Source organism: Neovison vison, chromosome 10 (assembly GCF_020171115.1).
Source record: "Neovison vison isolate M4711 chromosome 10, ASM_NN_V1, whole genome shotgun sequence".
NCBI lineage: Eukaryota > Metazoa > Chordata > Mammalia > Carnivora > Mustelidae > Neogale > Neogale vison.
In genome coordinates this window covers 42,953,091-42,971,833 of record NC_058100.1, presented here as the reverse complement: position 1 = coordinate 42,971,833, position 18,743 = coordinate 42,953,091, and the positions used below count along the sequence as shown (strand labels likewise).

Genomic DNA, 18,743 nt, shown 5'->3' with positions numbered 1-18,743 from the left:
TCTTAATACTTCTCGATGGCTTTTATTTTTGAAGGATGCTTTATTTTCCTTAAGAATCCTAAAATTCTTAAAAATCTTTGACATCTCAAACTCATCAAATTGTTTAAACTATGTGCATTTTTTTGAATATCAATTATATCTCAATAAAGTTGTCAAGAAGTCAGAAAGGAGAAACACCCTCGGACTCACACTTTTCTAGGGCATTTTAAAAGTTATCGAGTTGTTTTCTGGCATAGTCTTGCTACTGAAAAGTCTGATGAAAATTTCATTCTTTTCTTCCCCCTTGAGTGACTTATTACACTTTTGTCCAATATCCTTTTTCTTTATAGGCCAAGAGTTTACTGGAATATGTTTTCTTTTGTCTGAGTTGGTTTTCTTGGCTATGCTGGGTACCTCTGTGGTATGAGTTTCAAGTCTGCTTTATTTTAGAAAATTTTCTTGTACACAGATTTTAGTATTTTCTGCTGCTTTCATGGTCTCTATCAGAGACTCCTATTATGTAAACACTGGCCCTTCTTTGTTGTTCTTCCCTGACCATCATTTTTCTTAAATCCTTTTTTTTTTTTTTAACCTCTTCCCTCATTTCTTTTCTTTTAAAAAAGATTTATTTATTCATTTGGAGGGGGGAAGAGAGAGTGTGTGTGCAAGTGGGAGGAGAAGCAGAGGTAGAGGGAGAGAGAGAATCTGTAAGCTGATTCCCTGCTGAGCATGGAGCCCCACACAGGACTTGATCCTATAATCCCCACCCAGATCATGTCCTGGGCCAAAATCAAAGCTGGACACTTAACTGACTGAGCTATCCAGGTGCCCTTTCTCATTTCTTGATCTAACAAAATTTTAAAAATCTTTCCACTATTTCCGTAAGTGATCTGTTGAGTTTATTTACTTCCAAATTCTTACAGGTCAATCTGTATGCTTGCAGTCATATTTCATCTTAATTTCTAATTCTTTCCCTGGATTTTTGTCACCTTTCTTCAAACCTTGCTTTCTCCAACACTCCTATTTCTAAGGTTTGCTATTTCTAATTTTTGTTGTTTCACAGCTTCTATCATTTCCTTAATTTCTTCTGAAATATTGATTGTAGTTTTTCTTGCTTTTGTAGACATGTGTTTCTGGCACACTTTCATTTTTTAAGATATACTGTTCTCTTTTTGTAGGTGTGAGATTTGACTGTGACTGGTTTCCTCCTTTTTAAGTGAAATGGCTTTTCCTATACTTCTACGAGGGAGAGGTGGGCCAGAGTAATTTTTCCAGCTCCATGCCTTTGCATAAAATGATTTTTCAAAACCATCTCATGGTTTCTGAGATCTTCCTCCCCTCTTCTTAATCACCCGAACTTTCTCTTTCCTTTCCTGTCTCGCTCAATTGTGAACCCATTCCCCACGGACCCTTCTTAGTCCGGGGCTGTGATCTGGAAGGGTGTTCTGATCATCCAGTTTTGAGGACAACTGCAGCACTGTCGCATCTTCCCACCATCTTGCCTCCCTTGTCCTCGCCTGTAGGATGGAGCTTGCAAAATCCTCTTGGTTTCTTCTGTTCTCGAGATGCCCAGCAGTGCATCCTTGTGTTTTGGCGATTTTCTGGCTCTGGATTTTCATGAATCCCACTTTCTTTAGCAGAGTGTTTTAATACCATGGCGAGGGGTGGTGATGGGGGGTCTTACAGATGACTTTTTTTTTCCTATCAGTTTGTATTTTGAAGTTTGTGGGAAAATCTTCTCATTTACTGTTCAGGTCTCATCTGTACTTTTTTTTTTAAAGTTCTAATACCTACCCAGTTGGTCTGTTTTTATGGAGATTCAGTGAGATTCAAAAACCATGCTGCCACAGAGACCAAGTTCCCAGAATCCTCTACCCTCCACTCACTGGGTTCTAGAGACTCACTGTCAAATATTTTTCATTAATATGTTTTAAAATTGTATTTAAAAAAATGGTACTGATTCACATTTCCATCCTATAATGTGTCACAGTATCCTGGTGATAACAAGGGTATGTATACCACAAATGTAAAGAGGTAGCTCATTATTACTTTATTCTGCTTTTCTCCAACTTCTCGTAAGTCTGACCAGCTTTTAACTCTCAGTCATTTTAAGTTTTCATTGGCCTACGCCTGGCTTTTGGCCATTTAACTATCACATGTTCATCCCCTTGTTTATAAAAGCTCTTGATGCATACAGATATTAACCCTCTGTCCTCTGTCCTGCATTTTCTCTATTATATTGTCTGAGAATGTGAATTAAAATCTCCAATCTGCCTCTAACCTACTCTCCCAAGTTCTCAGTTCTTGTTGTGTATAGTTAGGACTCCTTTGTGAGAACCATCCACATTCATGATCATTCTTTATTATTCCCTTTATTAGCAGACAATGTCCTCCTTCGTGCCATTTGGTGTTTTACACCTTAAACTCCATATTACAGTACGTAACTGTGATCTCTGCTTTCCTTTATTTTCTTCCCTTCCATCCACCTTTGCTTTCAGCCATGCAGCTTCTCACTGGCTCTCAGAGTAGGCTCCCTCTGGGGAGCCAGCCGCCACTTAGGAAGATTGTGGCTGTCATATGGACAGACCCTGAGTATCAGCTGCCTGTCACGGGAGCAAGCCATCCTGCACGCGCAGCTGAACCTCCACAGATCTGCAGCCTCGGCTCCCAGCGGACCACACCGACACAGCAGACCCTCTGCCAGAGCTTCCTACTGGAGTCCTTCTCAAATTCACACCCATGAAACTGTCAGCATAATAAAAATTTTCTAAGCCATTAGGATTTGAGGCAATTTATTGCAGCTAAGAGCACCAGGTCACCATGTTTTCCTTTCTTTTCTCTTTCCTGCCTTCATTCAACGAATAGCATTTCCTTACAAATATGACAGTTTACATGCTAGTTTTCTATTTATTCCTTTCAACTTAAGATTCAGACTTGTGCTTACTTTCCTTATCAAGTTACCAATATTTGTTTAAACATTTATATGCTACTACTATGTCAGGTACTGTTCTAAGTTCTTTAATACGCCAAAGAATCCAGTGAAATGAATACTATGATTGTACTCATTCCTGATGAGGAAACGGAAGCAAGGAAGAGTAACTTCCTCAAGTTCACACAGCTAATTTGTGACAGTAACTTAGAAGGCCCTGCTAGGAACCCACCACAATAACCTACCGTGCTATGCTGTCTCTGCAGCTTCTCCCCAGACGAGAAAAATGCTTAAGCTCACCTCACCTGATCCTTACATTTAACCTCCTCTGTGTTTGTATTTACATTAATTCTGGACAGCTTTGATTATGTATTTCCTTTCTCTTCGACTTCTGTAGAGTGAGGGTGCTTGTTTTTACAGACCATAGCACAGTGCTGTGAGATACTTAGTCACCCTATTTCCCAAGTCTCTCACAGTGGTCTCATAGCTCATAGCTTTCTATCTCCTTTTTTTTTTTTTTAAGATGCTATTTATTTATTTGAGATAGAGACAGTGAAAGAGAGCACGGGAGGGGAGAAGATCAGAGGGAGAAGCAAACTCCTCATGGAGCTGGGAGCCCGATGCGGGACTTGATCCGGGGACTCCAGGATCATGACTTGAGCCAAAGGCGGTTGCTTAACCAACTGAGCCACCCAGGCACCCTTTATATCTCCTTTTGATGGAGAATTTCCTCCAAGAATATTTACACCCCCCCCCAGTTTTACTGAGATATAACTGACATACAATATATTAGTTTAAGTATAGCCCATCATGGCTTGAATCATGCATATAATGCAAAATGATTACCAAGTTAACATCCATCACCTCAGATAGTTGTGATTTTTTTTCTTGTGAGGAGAATGTTTAAGATCTACTCTCTTAGCAAGTTTCAAGTCTCAAATATACAATACAGTGTTGTTAACTATAGTCACCATGTATTCCATTTGTCCACAGAACTTATCTTGTAACTGGAAGTGTGTACCTATCCCCTCATCTTCCAACCCCACCTCTACCAACAAATACTTCATTTCTACAAGTTTGAATGCACTGCACTGGACACGGGGGCATATATAATCTCTGAGATAGTAATTTTGTTTCCTTAAGGTATACACCCAGAAGTGGAGTTGCTGGATCATATGGTAGTTCTATTTTTAGTTGTGTGAGGAACCTCCATACTGTTTTCCACAGTGGCTGCACCAATTTATACTCCCACCCACAGGGCAGTAGAGTTCCCTTTTCTCCATATCCTCGCCAACACCTGGTTATCTCTTCGCCTTTTGGATGGCAGCCATTCTAACAGGTGTGAGGTGGGATCTCATTGTGGTTTTGATTTGCCTTTCCCTGATGATTAGTGATGGTGAGCACCATTTTATGTATCTTTGGCCATTTTTTGGTATGTCTTCTTTGGAAAAATGTCTATTCTGATCCTCTGCCCATCTTTGAATTGGATGATGTGGCTGTTTTTTTGTCTTGTTTTGGGGCTATTGAGTTGTATCAGTTCTTCTGTATTTTGGATATTAATGCCTTACCAGACATGACTCACAGATATTTTCTCTCATTCCATAGGTTGCCTTTTCAACTTGTTAATGGTTTTCTTTGCTGTGCAGAAATTTTTTACTTTGACATAATTCCATTTATTCATCTTTGCTTTTGTTTTATTGTCTTTGCTTTTGATATCAAATCCAAAAAGTCATTCCTAAGACCAATGTCAAGATTACCCACCATTTACTTCTAGGAGTTTTATGGTTTCATACCTTAAGTTCAAGTCTTCAATCTATTTTGAGTTGATTTTTGTGTATGGTGTGAGACAGTGGTCCAGTTTCATTCTTTTGAATGTGGATACCCAGTTTTCCCAGTGCCATTTATTGAAGGGACTATACTTTCCCTATTGTATATTTTTGATGCCTTTGTCATAAATTAATTGATCATATGTGTTTATTGAACAGATACATCATATTTATTTCTGGCTTCTCTTTTCTGTTCTAATGATCTATATGTCTGTTTTTTTTGCCAGTACCAGACTGTTTTGGTTACTACAGCTCTGTAATACAGTTTGAAATCAGGAAATGTGATGCCTCCAAATTTTTCTTTCTGAAGACCGCTTTGGCTATTTGAGGGGATTTTTGTGGTTCCACAGAAATTTTTAGCATTGTTTTTTTCTATTTCTGTAAAGAATGCTGCTGGAATTTTGAAGCGGACTGCACTGAATCTATAGATCGCTTCATGTAGTATAGACATTTTAACAATATTAATTCTTCCAATCTGTGAACATATAATACATTTCTTTAGTTTCTTTCATCAATGTCTTACAGTTTTCAGTGAACAGATCTTCTATCTCCTTGATTAAATTTATTCCTAGATGTTTTATTCTTTTTGATGCAACTGTAAATGGGGCTATTATCTTAATTTCCCTTCCTGATAGTATGTTCTTAATGTATAAAAGAGTATTTTCAGGTAAGTTTTTAAAATAATAAATTTACTAAGTTCTTGTATACATGAAAATATTTCTAACTTTCTCTCACAATTAAGTGATATTACAACTGAGTTAAAATTTTAAGGTTCAAAGTTCTTTTTCTTCAACACTTTGAACTTTAATCTTAATTGTTTTCTTGCATTTAGTGTTGTTGAGAACACTGAATTTACCAATTTAATTTTCTTTACAGATAACTTTGTCTTTGAAAGTTTTTAGGATTTTCTCTTAATCTAGGATATCCTTAAATTTTACTATAACTTGTCTAAGTGTAAATTTTTAAAAATTATTCTCTTTAGCACATAATGATGTATTTCAATGAGGTTTTTCATCTTTAATTACTGGGAAATGTTAAGGGGTTATTTCTTCAAGTGCTTCTATTTTTTCCCCTCCCCTTCCAAGTCCTACTACAGAGATACTGAAACTATTTCTGTCATGTGTTGTATCATCCACGTCATCTTCCACCCCAATAACTTGTTCTTCTCCTACATCTAGTTTGCTCATGCTGTTAAAGCCATCTGCTGAGTTCTTTATTCCAGCAGTTATATTTTCATATGAGCACTTGCAAATTATTTTTCTTCCTAGATGCCTTATGCCACTCCATGTGACCAATATACTTCCTTTAAAAAAAAAGTTTCATTCAGATACTTATTGTGCCATTTTAAATTCATATTCTGGCCTCAGAATTTTGTTCTGTGTAGCCTAGATTATTCAGCTTGTTTTTCTTCTATGTCAGTTATACTTCTGTAACTTTTATTAGCTTTTCAGATCCACCAACCTCTCACTCTGCAATTTATCCAGGCTTTCTGTTCTGGGAAGGGAGAACATTTGTTTTCCAGTTTCTAGAATTTCACTGTAGGAGCTTGAAATAAGCAACTAAATCTTCATGTTCTACCATAATCAATACTTCAGTGATAGTTATGTTGAATAGAATGAAAAAATAATTCACCTGAAATTTTCACTAAATGTTTCTCTTTCTCAGTAGTTTGTCAACTTCAATCTTAGAATCTTCTGAGTGGTCTCAACTTCTTTACAATGCATCCTCTAAGCACTACTCCTTACAATAGCAGACTTCAAAACACTGAATTTAGGAAGATGGAAACAAGGAGACCACAAAAAAGACAGCAAGTATAGAAGCAATAATTTCTATTCAATGGAAATTTCCATTTATTATACTACCTACATGTACTAACTATGCCAGATAAGTAATACCAATCTGTGTCTTCTAGAACCCCAAACCTTCTCAAATTATGGTATAACTATGTGTTTGTTAACTGCATATCTAACATTAATAGTAGATAATGTTTAAAAGAAATACTTAGAAATGTGCAGATCTCCATGCAAATATTGACCCTTTATCTTACTATTTGTGTGACATTTGGAAAGTTAACTTCTCTAAGCCTTAGTTTTCTGCTTTATGGAGACATATTAGATACCTTCGAACACTGTAGTAAGAACTGAATTAGAAACTTTTAGACACAGACAGAAATAATAGTGAGAAATAATAATATAGTAGATAGATAATGTCTGAAGCATAGTCCTATTCAGTAAACTGTAGATACAATTATGATGCTGCTCTTTATATTATTTTTTGATTGATAATTTAGAGGTCTTTTAAAATGTTTAATCCCATAAATATTTATATAAATACTTCAAGAATGATGTTAAGGCTATTTTCCTGTAGATATAAAAATAAGAGTATAACCCCAAAGAACTAGCAAAACAAAAACCTAGCATTCTTTTGAACTTTGCAGGTCTGTAGTCTTTCTCCTGAATCCAACATGCATTTGAGTGCATGCTAATGCTGTGCTTACGGTCTATTCAAGTTGCAGCTTCCTTTACTACTATGTATTCTGTGTTTTATATTTTAAAATGGGAACAATTAGTAATGAAAAATTGTTTGGAATTTTGAAAAAATTGGTTTATCCGGTGATTTTATTTCTCCTTCAATTTGTTAGTGTCCAAAACTGATCTGAAAAAACCTTAAGAGCATAAAGCAAAAGGAGAATATACATTAAAAACAGTAATCTTTCAAAAGCTCAGAAATCATAAAAAAGAAAAGGCAGAAAACTTCCAACTTGTCAGGCTTTTCCACTAATATATAAAACCGACCAAACCAAACTATGCACTTCAATAAAGCCCCTCCATTTTCAATTTTTATAATTTGTTGATTAAAATTATTATTTAAAAATCGACAAAATATGGAAGAAAAGCAAAACAAACTTTACATCACTCTTCCTACCTTTCTTAGCAGGGTTATTTCCGGTCATATAAGATTTACTTTATTTCCAAGCTTTTATGTTTGCAATTTTGAGGAAACCAATAGTAAAATCCACAGCAAATATAACCAGCAGAAGAAAACTACTATTAGTGTTTTTTTTTGTTTTTGTTTTTTCCCAGAACACATCATGCTTATATCTAAGATTGAGTACCTTAGCTGGAAAGCCAGTTGAACCAGGACATGCCTTTTTCCTTAAGGTTGGTGTGTGAACTGGAGGAGGAGTACTGTCTACAGTCTGAATCCAGGAGCAAAAAAGGAAATAAATGTCATGAAACACTCCATCTATTTCAAACATAACCAAAAATAAGTCAAAGTAAATAAAGCCAAGCAAGACATCGATAAGGCAAAAAATATCTCAATGAAGCTAAATTTCTCATAGTGTTGATAATTTAAATTTCAGCCTGAAATGTCTACAAATGAAATAGTTGTTCAAGTAGCAAAAAAAAAAAAAAAAAAAAAAATTTGTCTGGAAATTTAAAAAGAAATGATTCAGAAAAGAGAATCCACAGAAGAAAACAAAACACAGCATATAGCCCAAATAAAAATGAGGATATTAATTTTCAAGTTCATCTGAAAATGCCACATTCTTAAAAGTATTTGTTTTTTTAAAAGCAGGATTTATAATCAAAATATTTAAAGATTCTTTTAACTCCTAACTTCTATATACAGAATGCATGTTACATGTATAGAACACAATTCAGTAGATTTGTGTGTGTTTGTGTGTGTATGTAGAAAGAAAGAGAGAAAAGAGAGAGAGAGATTGATTAGTGGGATTTTGTGCAGAAATCAATTTCCAAAGAATGGAGTTAAACAATTTAGTATTATTGGAATTCAGGGCTTAACATACAAATTTAAAAGTTAAAAGACATATCTTTAGATGATATTAATGTAAGATATTTCTTTCAATGAAAGGAAACACTGATTTTACTGGAAAAGAAACAACTTAATTAGCAAAGTATTAAAAAAAGGCACAAAGAATTACTTCATTTTAGGAGGCTAAGCAAGCAAACAAGAGGAAAAAGCTAGCTTTGAATAAAGTTATAGAATAGTCTAAAATATCAAGAGAAAAATAGATGATCTCTCTTTGCCTTTGTTACTACATAAACAGTATTTTCTTTGCCCTATAACCTTAAAATGGAAATGAATTGAGCTTCTCAGAGTTTTCTGCTTGTGAGTTTAGTTCTAATTTAAATTTACCTTTCAATAGCTTGAAAAAGTTTTGAATCCAATTTATAAATTAATGTTTAAAAAGGTAAACATGAGAGACAAAAGAACACTGAAAAGCTACATAAAAGTTAATAAAAAACAATCAATAGGAAACAAAACTGACATTATAATTTACAAAGAAAGCCCAAGAAAAGTTTAGGAAAAAAGGAGTGGAGTAAGGCTGTTGGACACAAGCTCAAGAGGGTTCATGAAGACCATAAGAATATGTATTTGGAGAAGATTCCATTCCCTGTAGCAACAAAAACTTTAAGGTACCTAGGAACAAATGTAACAAGCAATATGAAGTAAATTCATAAAGAAATTAACAAAACTTTATTGAAAGATATAAAAATATCTAAATGACATGTATACCAGGCTCATAGGTGGAAAGAGCCATTTACAAAGATGTCAATTTTCCTCAGATAAATCTATAAATTCAATTCAATTTCAATCAAAGGTCCTACATGGAACCTGACAAAGTGATTCTAAAAGTCATATATAAAACTAAAGGGTCAAAAAGAGAAAGAAAAAGAAAAAGGTGGGTGGGAGTGGCTGATTGTACTAGGTCAATTATTTTAAGGTTATAATAATTAAGACAATGTGATTCTGATGCAGGAATAGACAAAAAGAACTGAAGAGAATAAAGAAACCACAAACAGACCCATATACATAAAGCAGAGAGTGTCTTACAGATCAAGGGGGGAAATATAGCAGAGTTGGTTGTTCATATGAGAAAAATAGATTTAGAAGCCCATTTCATATAGTATGTAACAATAAATTTCAGTTTAAGATCCTAAACATATAAAATAAAAAATTTTAAACTTTTAGAAGAAAGTATGGAAGAAAATTTATAAATGCTGCATATACATAGGGAAGAACTGCTTTAAAAAGATATGAAAAACAGAAGTCATAAAGGAAATGACTGATACATATATATATAAGCCTACTTCAAAATAAACACTGTTGCAAGACCAAAAGACACCAAATAAAATTTTAAAATAAGCACAGACTGGAAGAAAATATTTGCAGTGCATATAGCCAGCTAAGGATTAGTATCCAGATTACATAAAGAACACTTACAAATATAGGAAAAATAATTCAATAGAATAACAGACAAAAGACATAAACAGGCAAACCACCAGTGCTCAATAAACATAAAAAGATGCTGAATACTTGAGATCAAGGAAATGCAAATTAAAAACAAAAATGCCACTCCATACCCATAAAATTGGCTAAAGTTAATGTCTGACAGTACCAAGGATTGGTGAGGATGTGGGAAAATGGGGAACTCTCACATATTGCTGGTGGGAGTGAAAATTGGTCCAACCACTGTAGAAAATAATTTGGCAAAATCTAGTTAAAGTTGAAAATGCATACACCGCGCAACCCAATAATTCAGCTTCCCAGTATATACGCTAAACAAACCGCATATCTGCAAAAGCAGATACTAGGATGTTCACTTCAGCACTGATTGTAATAAGAAAAATTGAAAACAACCTAAATATCTAACACTAGGAGAATACATAAATGGTTGTGGTATATTCATACAATGAACTATTATGTAACAGTTATAATGAATCAATTAAAGGGACATGTATCTACATGAGTAAAGCTCAAAAGCATAATGAAAGAAATGAAGATTTATGTTTGTGTAAAACAGATGTAAAACAAACATTTTCATATATTGTTTATGGATGTAAATGAAGTGAAATGTAAAACCAAGGAGAAGATGCACATCAGTTTCAGGGTTTTTAGATATGCCTGAGAAAGGAGAGAGGGGAATGGTATAGGAAAGGGTGTTCCAACTCCCTGAAATATTCTCTCTCTGAAAACAAATTTGAAAAGGACAGGGCAAAATGTTCACATCTGTTAAATGTGTGGGTGAGTTACATGTGTATTTATTAACCTCTGTATGCATGAGATATTTCAGCATTAAAAGATGTATAAACTTGAAATATTAAAACAATGATTAAAAAAAAGCAGAGACTCATCAACTTAACTAGTCTGAGGTAGTCTGTCACAGGGTTGTAAAAAATCAAGTCAGAATCTAACTACAAATCACACTTCACTTCAGACAGCTTTCCAAAGTGGACTAACTGCTTCTCTTGGAACACGAGACATAGCTCTAGAGATAATACAGGAAACAAAGGGGCTGTGTCAGAACTGCGAGCTGAGTGAAGAATCCGAATTGCATCTTGAGGCAGGAGGGCTTCCCTGAGGCATGACACACACGCTTCTGACTTGGTGAGGAAAGGACCTCTGTTGAGAAACCTGGCCGACTGGCTGTTTGAAACCAGTGACTAACAGGAGGTACAAAACAACACTGTTTTTGTACTATCAAAAGACACGACACAGCCGAATGCCTCTTGCTGACTGAGCAGTTAGAATAAAGTATTCAGTGGCCAGCAGTGGCAATTTTCATTTTAAGCTGTACTTACGAAGTAACAGTTGTGTAGAAGACCTTACTAGATTTACTGAGAATGGCACCTGAAACAGCCAGGTGCCTACCAAGTTTATATCCGACAGTTCCAAAAGTGAGATAACCCTTCTTTCTGTTCCACATAGTCCTTTACTTGAAGTAAAGACTACCTTTATAAGTAAATAAGTATTTGTCTATTTTAGGTTGAATCTGGAAAAGGCATCTTTCGACTTTGGTTTTAGAGTCCTATTTACATTATCAATCAAATGCAATGATCTCCCAATATATTGTGACTTATTACATAATACATTTGATTAAAAGAAGAGTCAGATTTCACTTGTTTTTTTGCAATTCCCTCTTTCCTGACACAAGTGAACAGTTGGGGAGCAAGACTGCTCCAATGAGGCACCTTAACTGGCTCAGCTTCACTAGAAGTGGAAGGAGATGTGGACCTTGACTGGATGTTAACCTTGACGTTCGGATTCCGTACATATGTGTTCTCAACGGGATCGGTCTAGGAAGATAAGTTGGGAAAAACAAAAACCCAAGAAATCACTTTCAAACAATGTGCAGCTCTTAGCAAACTTCTGTAAGGCATGATCATGATAACATTCCTTGAGAAGAGGAAAGCAAACTTCAGTTTGAAATTCACCTTTGGGACGTGTCATTACACAAAAGCATAACCATGAGCTTTAATGTAAACAAAGATAAAGATAACAGTTAGCAGAATGCTCCCATCTTCACTGCCAGTCTCGGACTTCGAGCACGTTCTCTACTACACGTTCTTGGCTTGCATTCCACAAACGTAACCATGTGTGTGAATTAAGTGCCGAGTACTTTACAGAGTATGTGCTGCAGGTTAGAGATAATTTTGTCCTACATAAGATGGAAATTTGGTCATCTACCAGGCATTACTTCCAAGTAAAAGAAACTAATTTGTCCGCTTTGTGTTGGCTGGGGCAACACTGCCTTTTTATTCCGCAGCAGTAGAAATACCAGCACTTATATTCAGCTGCATCCTTTTAACCAAGTATTTTTAGAAACTCAAAATGCTTGGGGTTAAAATTTAGCATTAAAGATCTTATGGAGCATACTGATCGATGATATATTCAGCTTGGCAATTTTCAAAATTATCAGGATTGCATTTTTGAAATGAAAGGCAATGAAAGCAATTTCAAAAAGAGGTTGGGGGATTTGTTTCAGCTGTATTGTATGGCAAGAACAATGCTTAGATCATAAGCTACTATTCACTAAGAACAATCAGCTTAAGGATTTTAAGTAGGTACTTAAAACATTTTTTTTTCTTTTCCTTTACTATTATTATGGTTACTCTTGTAGGGAGTGGCTAGTGGGCTGGCTAACCCTGCAGAAGTCCTCTGCTGGGCACAGGCAGGTTTTCTGGCAAACCACAAGGCAAGGATTTGGTGGTGATGACTCACATGGCTCCCAACAAGGCCTTAAACCTTTAGTTACTGTGCTCAGGAGAAGTGGGGAGAAGGGTCTCCAGGAGGACATCTAAGGAACTTGGAGCAGCAGCCATGTACCATCAGCTAGGAAGGTATTTGAATATTTTAAAAACTGGAACACTTGAGCTGAAGCATACTAGCTGTATGTCAGCTCAGAAGTGTGCAATGTGACTGATTTCATAAAACGAATACAGCTTACGAAGTGGGAGAACCAGGCCTGAATCCCACTCCTTGACTTCAAATCCAGTCTTCTTTTTGTGGTACCAGAGGCATCTCCACAGTAAAGGTACTCAAAGCAACTTAACGGTCATTGAGAATGAGTTACATGATCTCTTTTCCTGACAGGGAACTCTGACTAGGAACAGGAGAGTGAAAGCAAGATGATGAGCCTCTAAGACAAGTTTTGCCTAGTTCACAATTTTATGCAGGACAGTCATGGAGAAGGTACTTCTTTTAAATTATTAATGTGGAATAGAAATCTGGGTTGGAGATTGGGCAGAAAGATCCTACTTTCTGGAAATCTCCTCCTTCTAAGTTTCCATACCATTACATAAATTGCCAGCTGAATAAGAATCCATGGGGGAGGGGTTGTTAAAATGGAATTGATAAGCAAAGCAGTCCTGATGCATTTTACACCAGTAAGAACCTAAAATGACCTCATATAATCAAGTTAAGTTGCTCATCAAGTTTGAAGGAAGGGTCCAAGTTGGGGATTTGTTAAATGCAAAACCAGGGTCATTTTAGTAAAATTTAAATTTCTGACATATCACACAATGTAGCCTGTAGCCTGAGCGAAAGAAGTAAAAGCAGAAGTTTCTGTGCAAAGGATAATGCTGTGAATGAGACTGGACAGCTAATATCGTGGCTTTCTGCCTCCAAGTCCAGTTACTTTAAAGACGCCTCAAAAATGAGAAAGGCAGGAGTACCCGCTGACAATTGAAAGCAGGTCTGCTCTGTGAGCCCCGTGAATATACACGGGCCAGAGGCGAGCACAAGGTTTGATTACCTCTTCCTGCGCCTTTTGTTAGCACGCCCCCTGCTGGGACCTGTACACTACAGAAACCATCTCCCCTAAACATCCACCCACCGCCCACTCCCTCCCCATAGCTGGTCCTTCAAACATTCACCATCATGTTTCATAACCCTGTGAAAACTGTGACATGATGACAGTATGATACTGAACAAAGGAAAAATACACCATCAAAGTTTAATCCTTGGTAAAAGAAATTAGTGAGTCTTAAAGAACTCTCGAGGCTTTAAATACATACCTCTTGGCCCTTCTTTAGAATTACTGTCATTTATAAAAAGTCTGTAGCTCCTAACAAGTTTTTAACTCATAAATAAAAAAGAAAACAGAATTGAGCATAAATTTTAAAATGATTTTCTTAGCTGCATGAGGTAAAACTGGTTATTCAAAAGAGGAAACACTTAGATTTAAAAACTATTCCATTACTAATTCTAATAAAACAGAATAATTCTAATAAAACAGAACTATTCCATTACTAATTCTAATAAAACAGCATACCAGCTTTTTGGAACTTTAAGTTCTTAAAATAAATTCCTGAGATTAAACAAAATCAGGTAGTTTTTGTTAAAACAAATTAAAAATAAGTAAAAATATTTTAGTATTATTTTGAGATGGTGTTGAGTATATTTAAAAAGTTGAACTATGCCATTTATAATGATACTGATTTTTTAAAAAACCATGAATGTTTAAAAGTTTAAAAATTACCACTTTATTTTTCAAAAGTATGTTTCTTAGAAATACAAGGAACAAAGTTTGGTAAAGATGAATAAAACTCATGGCAATAACGTTTTGAATATTAAACTAAAATTTTTTTTCTCACATTTTCTAACAGCTATTAGAAGCTACCTGTTAGATTAATAGATTTATATATTTCATTTTCTTTCTGAATTACTGCCAGTGTTAAGGATATCTCAAAAGAGATTTAACAGGAAGAGTAAGAAAAATATAAATATAATACCACTTCCATATTTTCTATTTCGAAGTGTTAATTATCATCAGCGTGCTTTTTTCAAGCTGTTACTGGTTTTTCATGGTTTTTCAAGATGTTACAAATTTTATCTATAATCAAATACTTATTCATATAGTTATAACTAAGGACTTATTCTATCCACTAAAAAGCAATTGATTTTACTGAATTTTCAGAATACTCAATAACTATAAGGCAGACTTTTCAGACAGTCTAAGGTTAATTTGATGATTGGTAATGATTCAGATATAACATGGCAGCAAAGCATCTTATTATTAGCACATCAATTATATTTACCTTCCGAACTTTTACCACCATCCTTCTGAACTTCTATCATGGTTATAATACAATCATTAATAATATACTTAAACCATGGAAGTTAAATTCTTTGTGTTTTGAAAACGTATAGCACTAAACGTAAGCAATGACTTGAATTAATGAAGCAGGAAAAGCTGACAAACATGATCTACATCTACAGCAGAGATATCACAATTTAGTAATTGCATTTATGATCATAAAAAATGATAAAAAGGAGAAAATAGTGAAAAACAATACATAGCTAACATTAACTGGACAGTACCTTCTGACAGTATCTGGAGGAAGTTCTTGGAAACAAATATTGGGCCAGACAGTGGCTGGCCCACTGAGTACTGAGTACCACTTAACTGAACAGTATAAGCAATCCACTGCAATCTACTGAGAAAGATAAGAATTATATCTTTGCCTAAATGTGATTTTTCCCTAGTTTTTGGTTAACTAATTCATTTTCCAAGTAAACCTACTTCAAGGAGTTATTCTGATGAACAGACATTAGAAACATCTACTACACCCCAACATCATTTTTACCAACCACTCTACTCTTTGGGCAAAATAAATAAATAAATAAGTATCAGCAGTATTATCCACAATGCAGAACGCTGTCATGTAGAAAGTCCATAATGTTTCTTGAATCTATTTAGGATTTCCCTATTGAGTAATCCACAAAATTTATTTTTAGACTAGTGCAATGAAATAGAAAAGTTTCTTTCCCCCAGGATCAGATTGGATTTTTAGGTGAAATCCTCAAATTATGCAGTATGGTTTTCTGATAAATAATAAAAACAACTAAAACAACTCATCTTGAATGTGTATCAATGGGCCTTTTTTACTCCAAAAATAATTACAGATTTGAATATAAGCAAAACATTCTCATATGAAACCTGGTTTTAAAGTAAAAGATACCAAGATTTGATACAAATTAGATAGAGTTTTTAAAAAAGCTTACATCTAACGTGTTGTTTTGTATTTGTAAGTATAAAATTCTAAGTTAATAGAAAAAATACAATGATCATCAATTATCTTTAGCTTTAGCTAGAAATATTTTGGAAACAAAGTGGCAAGTAGTCCAGTTTTTTTGTACTCAGAAACACTTTATAACCTCAAACTTTAGACTAATATAATTTTTTCAGTTAATTGAGCTTATGATAAAAAACAATATTATGGAAATGCCATATCATGTGGAAAACAGAGAATCTAGTATTTTATTGCCCTAAAGCAAAGAATAAATAAATCACTGGAGGTTACAACTAGCAAGTGCAATCTTGCTAATTACAAATAATATAGTCTGTGACTCTTTCTGAAAATTTCTCCTTATTTTCAATATATTGACTTGAAAATCCACTCTGGAAAATTTACAAATGTTCTCAGAAAACAAAAGAAAGTTAAGTTACATGTTAGCTATGTATAATCTCTCTTCTAAACTCCAAAGGAGTAACCTAAAATGAGACCTTCAATATTTCTCACTATTAATGAAAACACTGTGGACCCTTCCATAACCACTTGCATTCAGGCATTAATATTAATAATGAATCTTTCTCAGGCTATGCCTAACTGGGTAACACACTTAAAAAGAATGTAAGTATTCAAACTGTAGATGGCAACTCATAGCAGACTAGAAATAAAAACACAGCGAACCTTGAACAGTGATACCTCACTTGTAGGCCATGTAGGAATCGTAAGAATTTCAAGTTTATAAAAGTATTACCTACTGCTCGTCTGAAAGCAGCATATAACACAATTGTATGTCACTGTTGGAGTCAAGGCTACCATTGGGAATGGTAACCGCCTGTGTCCTACAGCCTGCTGCCTCCCAGGACCATCCAGGCACCTCGCTATCCCTGGGACATGCTTCTCTGTGGCTGCTGAAGAGTCAGTGATTCTTCCCTCGGCTCCACCAGAGACATCACCACTCTTCACAGGTGGTTTTTTAATTTGTCAGATACATAACCAATGAGCTTTCCAGCAAGCCTGGAAAACAGGTTATCAAGCCTACCATCTGCATTTAAGAAAAACACATATACGTCAAGAGGCTCTAGTTAAGTGAGGCTTATTCATATCCTACAGAATGCAGATATAGACTGAACAGTATTTCCATCAAAAATTTTTCCTTGTATCAAGATTCACAGAAGTACTTTGGGAGGCCAAGGCCCCTAGAAGTCTGCAAGGCAGGAGAGATATAACTCTACTTCACCAGAAAAAAGAAAATCTCTCTGAATTATAACCACATTAGAAAGAACTTATTAAAAACTCAGTCAATTCACAGGCTGATGATTTGAACCCTAATATAATTGGGCACACAAAGTTTTGGTCTTCCTTTCTGGAGGTTATAGGGTACACTTAACACATACTCAGAATACAAGTGCCCAATGGTTTTAACTCTCTAAATATCAGAAGAAAAAAAAAATCAGTTGAACCAGTAGTCTTTTAAGAAACGTCATTAATCAATGAGATATTAAAGTCATAGTTCTACTGGTCAAACCACTGGTATCTGACCTGCTTACTCATTATTAAACAGTGGTTTGGAAAAACATGCTAAGTAAGGATTCATCACGTTTACTGTGCATCAATGCACCCCGACATCTGAAAGATAAGAACACCGGAAGGAGTCAGCCTACGGCTTCCCAGGCTCTCTGCAAACCAAAGAATTCCACCATCTAGCTCCTTTCCAATAGTGTTGATAGGAATCAACACTGTTGATCAAGGTGTTGATCAATAGCAGTGGTTCTGAAGCTGACAGGTGAAAGTTCAAAAGCTTGTCTCTACCACAGATGTTTCTTCTTCATGTTACTATTTTACGTTGCTGGTGAAAACCAGAGCTGACAATGTCAGCGAACCCCCTGCTTCTCCACTAGGGGGTGTGTATGTTCTGTATATTGATGTTGGGGTGGATGCTGGGCATGTAAGGAATCTTGCAGGATACAGACAGTGGCTGGCCCCCTTAGTACTGAGAAATACTGGGCCAGCATCAGCATAGGATGTTGCTTATAGCTTGTTATCAATATATACAGTGTCACAATATCTTTAAAAATCTTGGAAACACCTTAGAGTATAAACGATTTATTATTAATATCATTGCCTCAAATCTATAAATATATTTAGGGATATTCCTCTAAACTACATACATCAAATAATCTATCAAAGTTTCCTGCAGAACTGATTTACTAAAAATTATAATCAGTAAGATCTGTAAGTTGCCCCAAATTCTTTTGAATTCTATATAATATGTATCATCTATGTCTTTTTTCCCACATAATTAAAATCTCCAGGAAATCTTTACATATCTGCTTATATCAGATTCTTATTTAGAAATTCATTTATACTTTGTAGATGATGAATTTGGAAAGCATATATTAGGATCACTTTTTTCCCCTAGTAAAGATTAAAAAGACATCTTATAATTTTATAGTAGTTTGGTTACTGAAATTTATACGAACATTCCTAAAGCTTTACGGCCAAAGCCAAAAAAAAAAAAAAAAAGAAAGAAAAAGAAAAAAGAAAATGCAGAAAGGCAGCGTAGCGATAGCGGGAGCAGCCGCACACAGCATGCAGTAAGGGCGGGAGTCTGCCACGGAGACGTTAGCGTGTTCCGCAACCACAGGCACGAAGGGAAGGGGACAGGGTGGAGGGCATGGGGTGGGAACA

At 35.3% G+C, this 18,743-nt stretch overlaps 1 protein-coding gene across 16 annotated transcripts in view; it reads right to left on the bottom strand.

Annotated features, from left to right (window-relative positions):
- Positions 1-18,743, bottom strand: part of CDC42BPA (CDC42 binding protein kinase alpha) — a 310,389-nt gene that overhangs the window by 37,291 nt on the left and 254,355 nt on the right. For 7 of the 16 annotated variants that reach the window (XM_044267088.1, XM_044267089.1, XM_044267090.1 and 4 more), the window contains 2 exons: positions 11,733-11,837; positions 7,850-7,933 (listed from right to left, as the gene is read on the bottom strand). The exons of 2 other annotated variants lie outside the window; for them this stretch is intronic. In XM_044267088.1, the coding sequence (XP_044123023.1) occupies positions 7,850-7,933; positions 11,733-11,837 (189 nt within the window). The remainder of the gene's footprint in view (positions 1-7,849; positions 7,934-11,732; positions 11,838-18,743) is intronic. 7 more of the 16 variants (XM_044267092.1, XM_044267094.1, XM_044267095.1 and 4 more) reach the window with 1 other exon arrangement.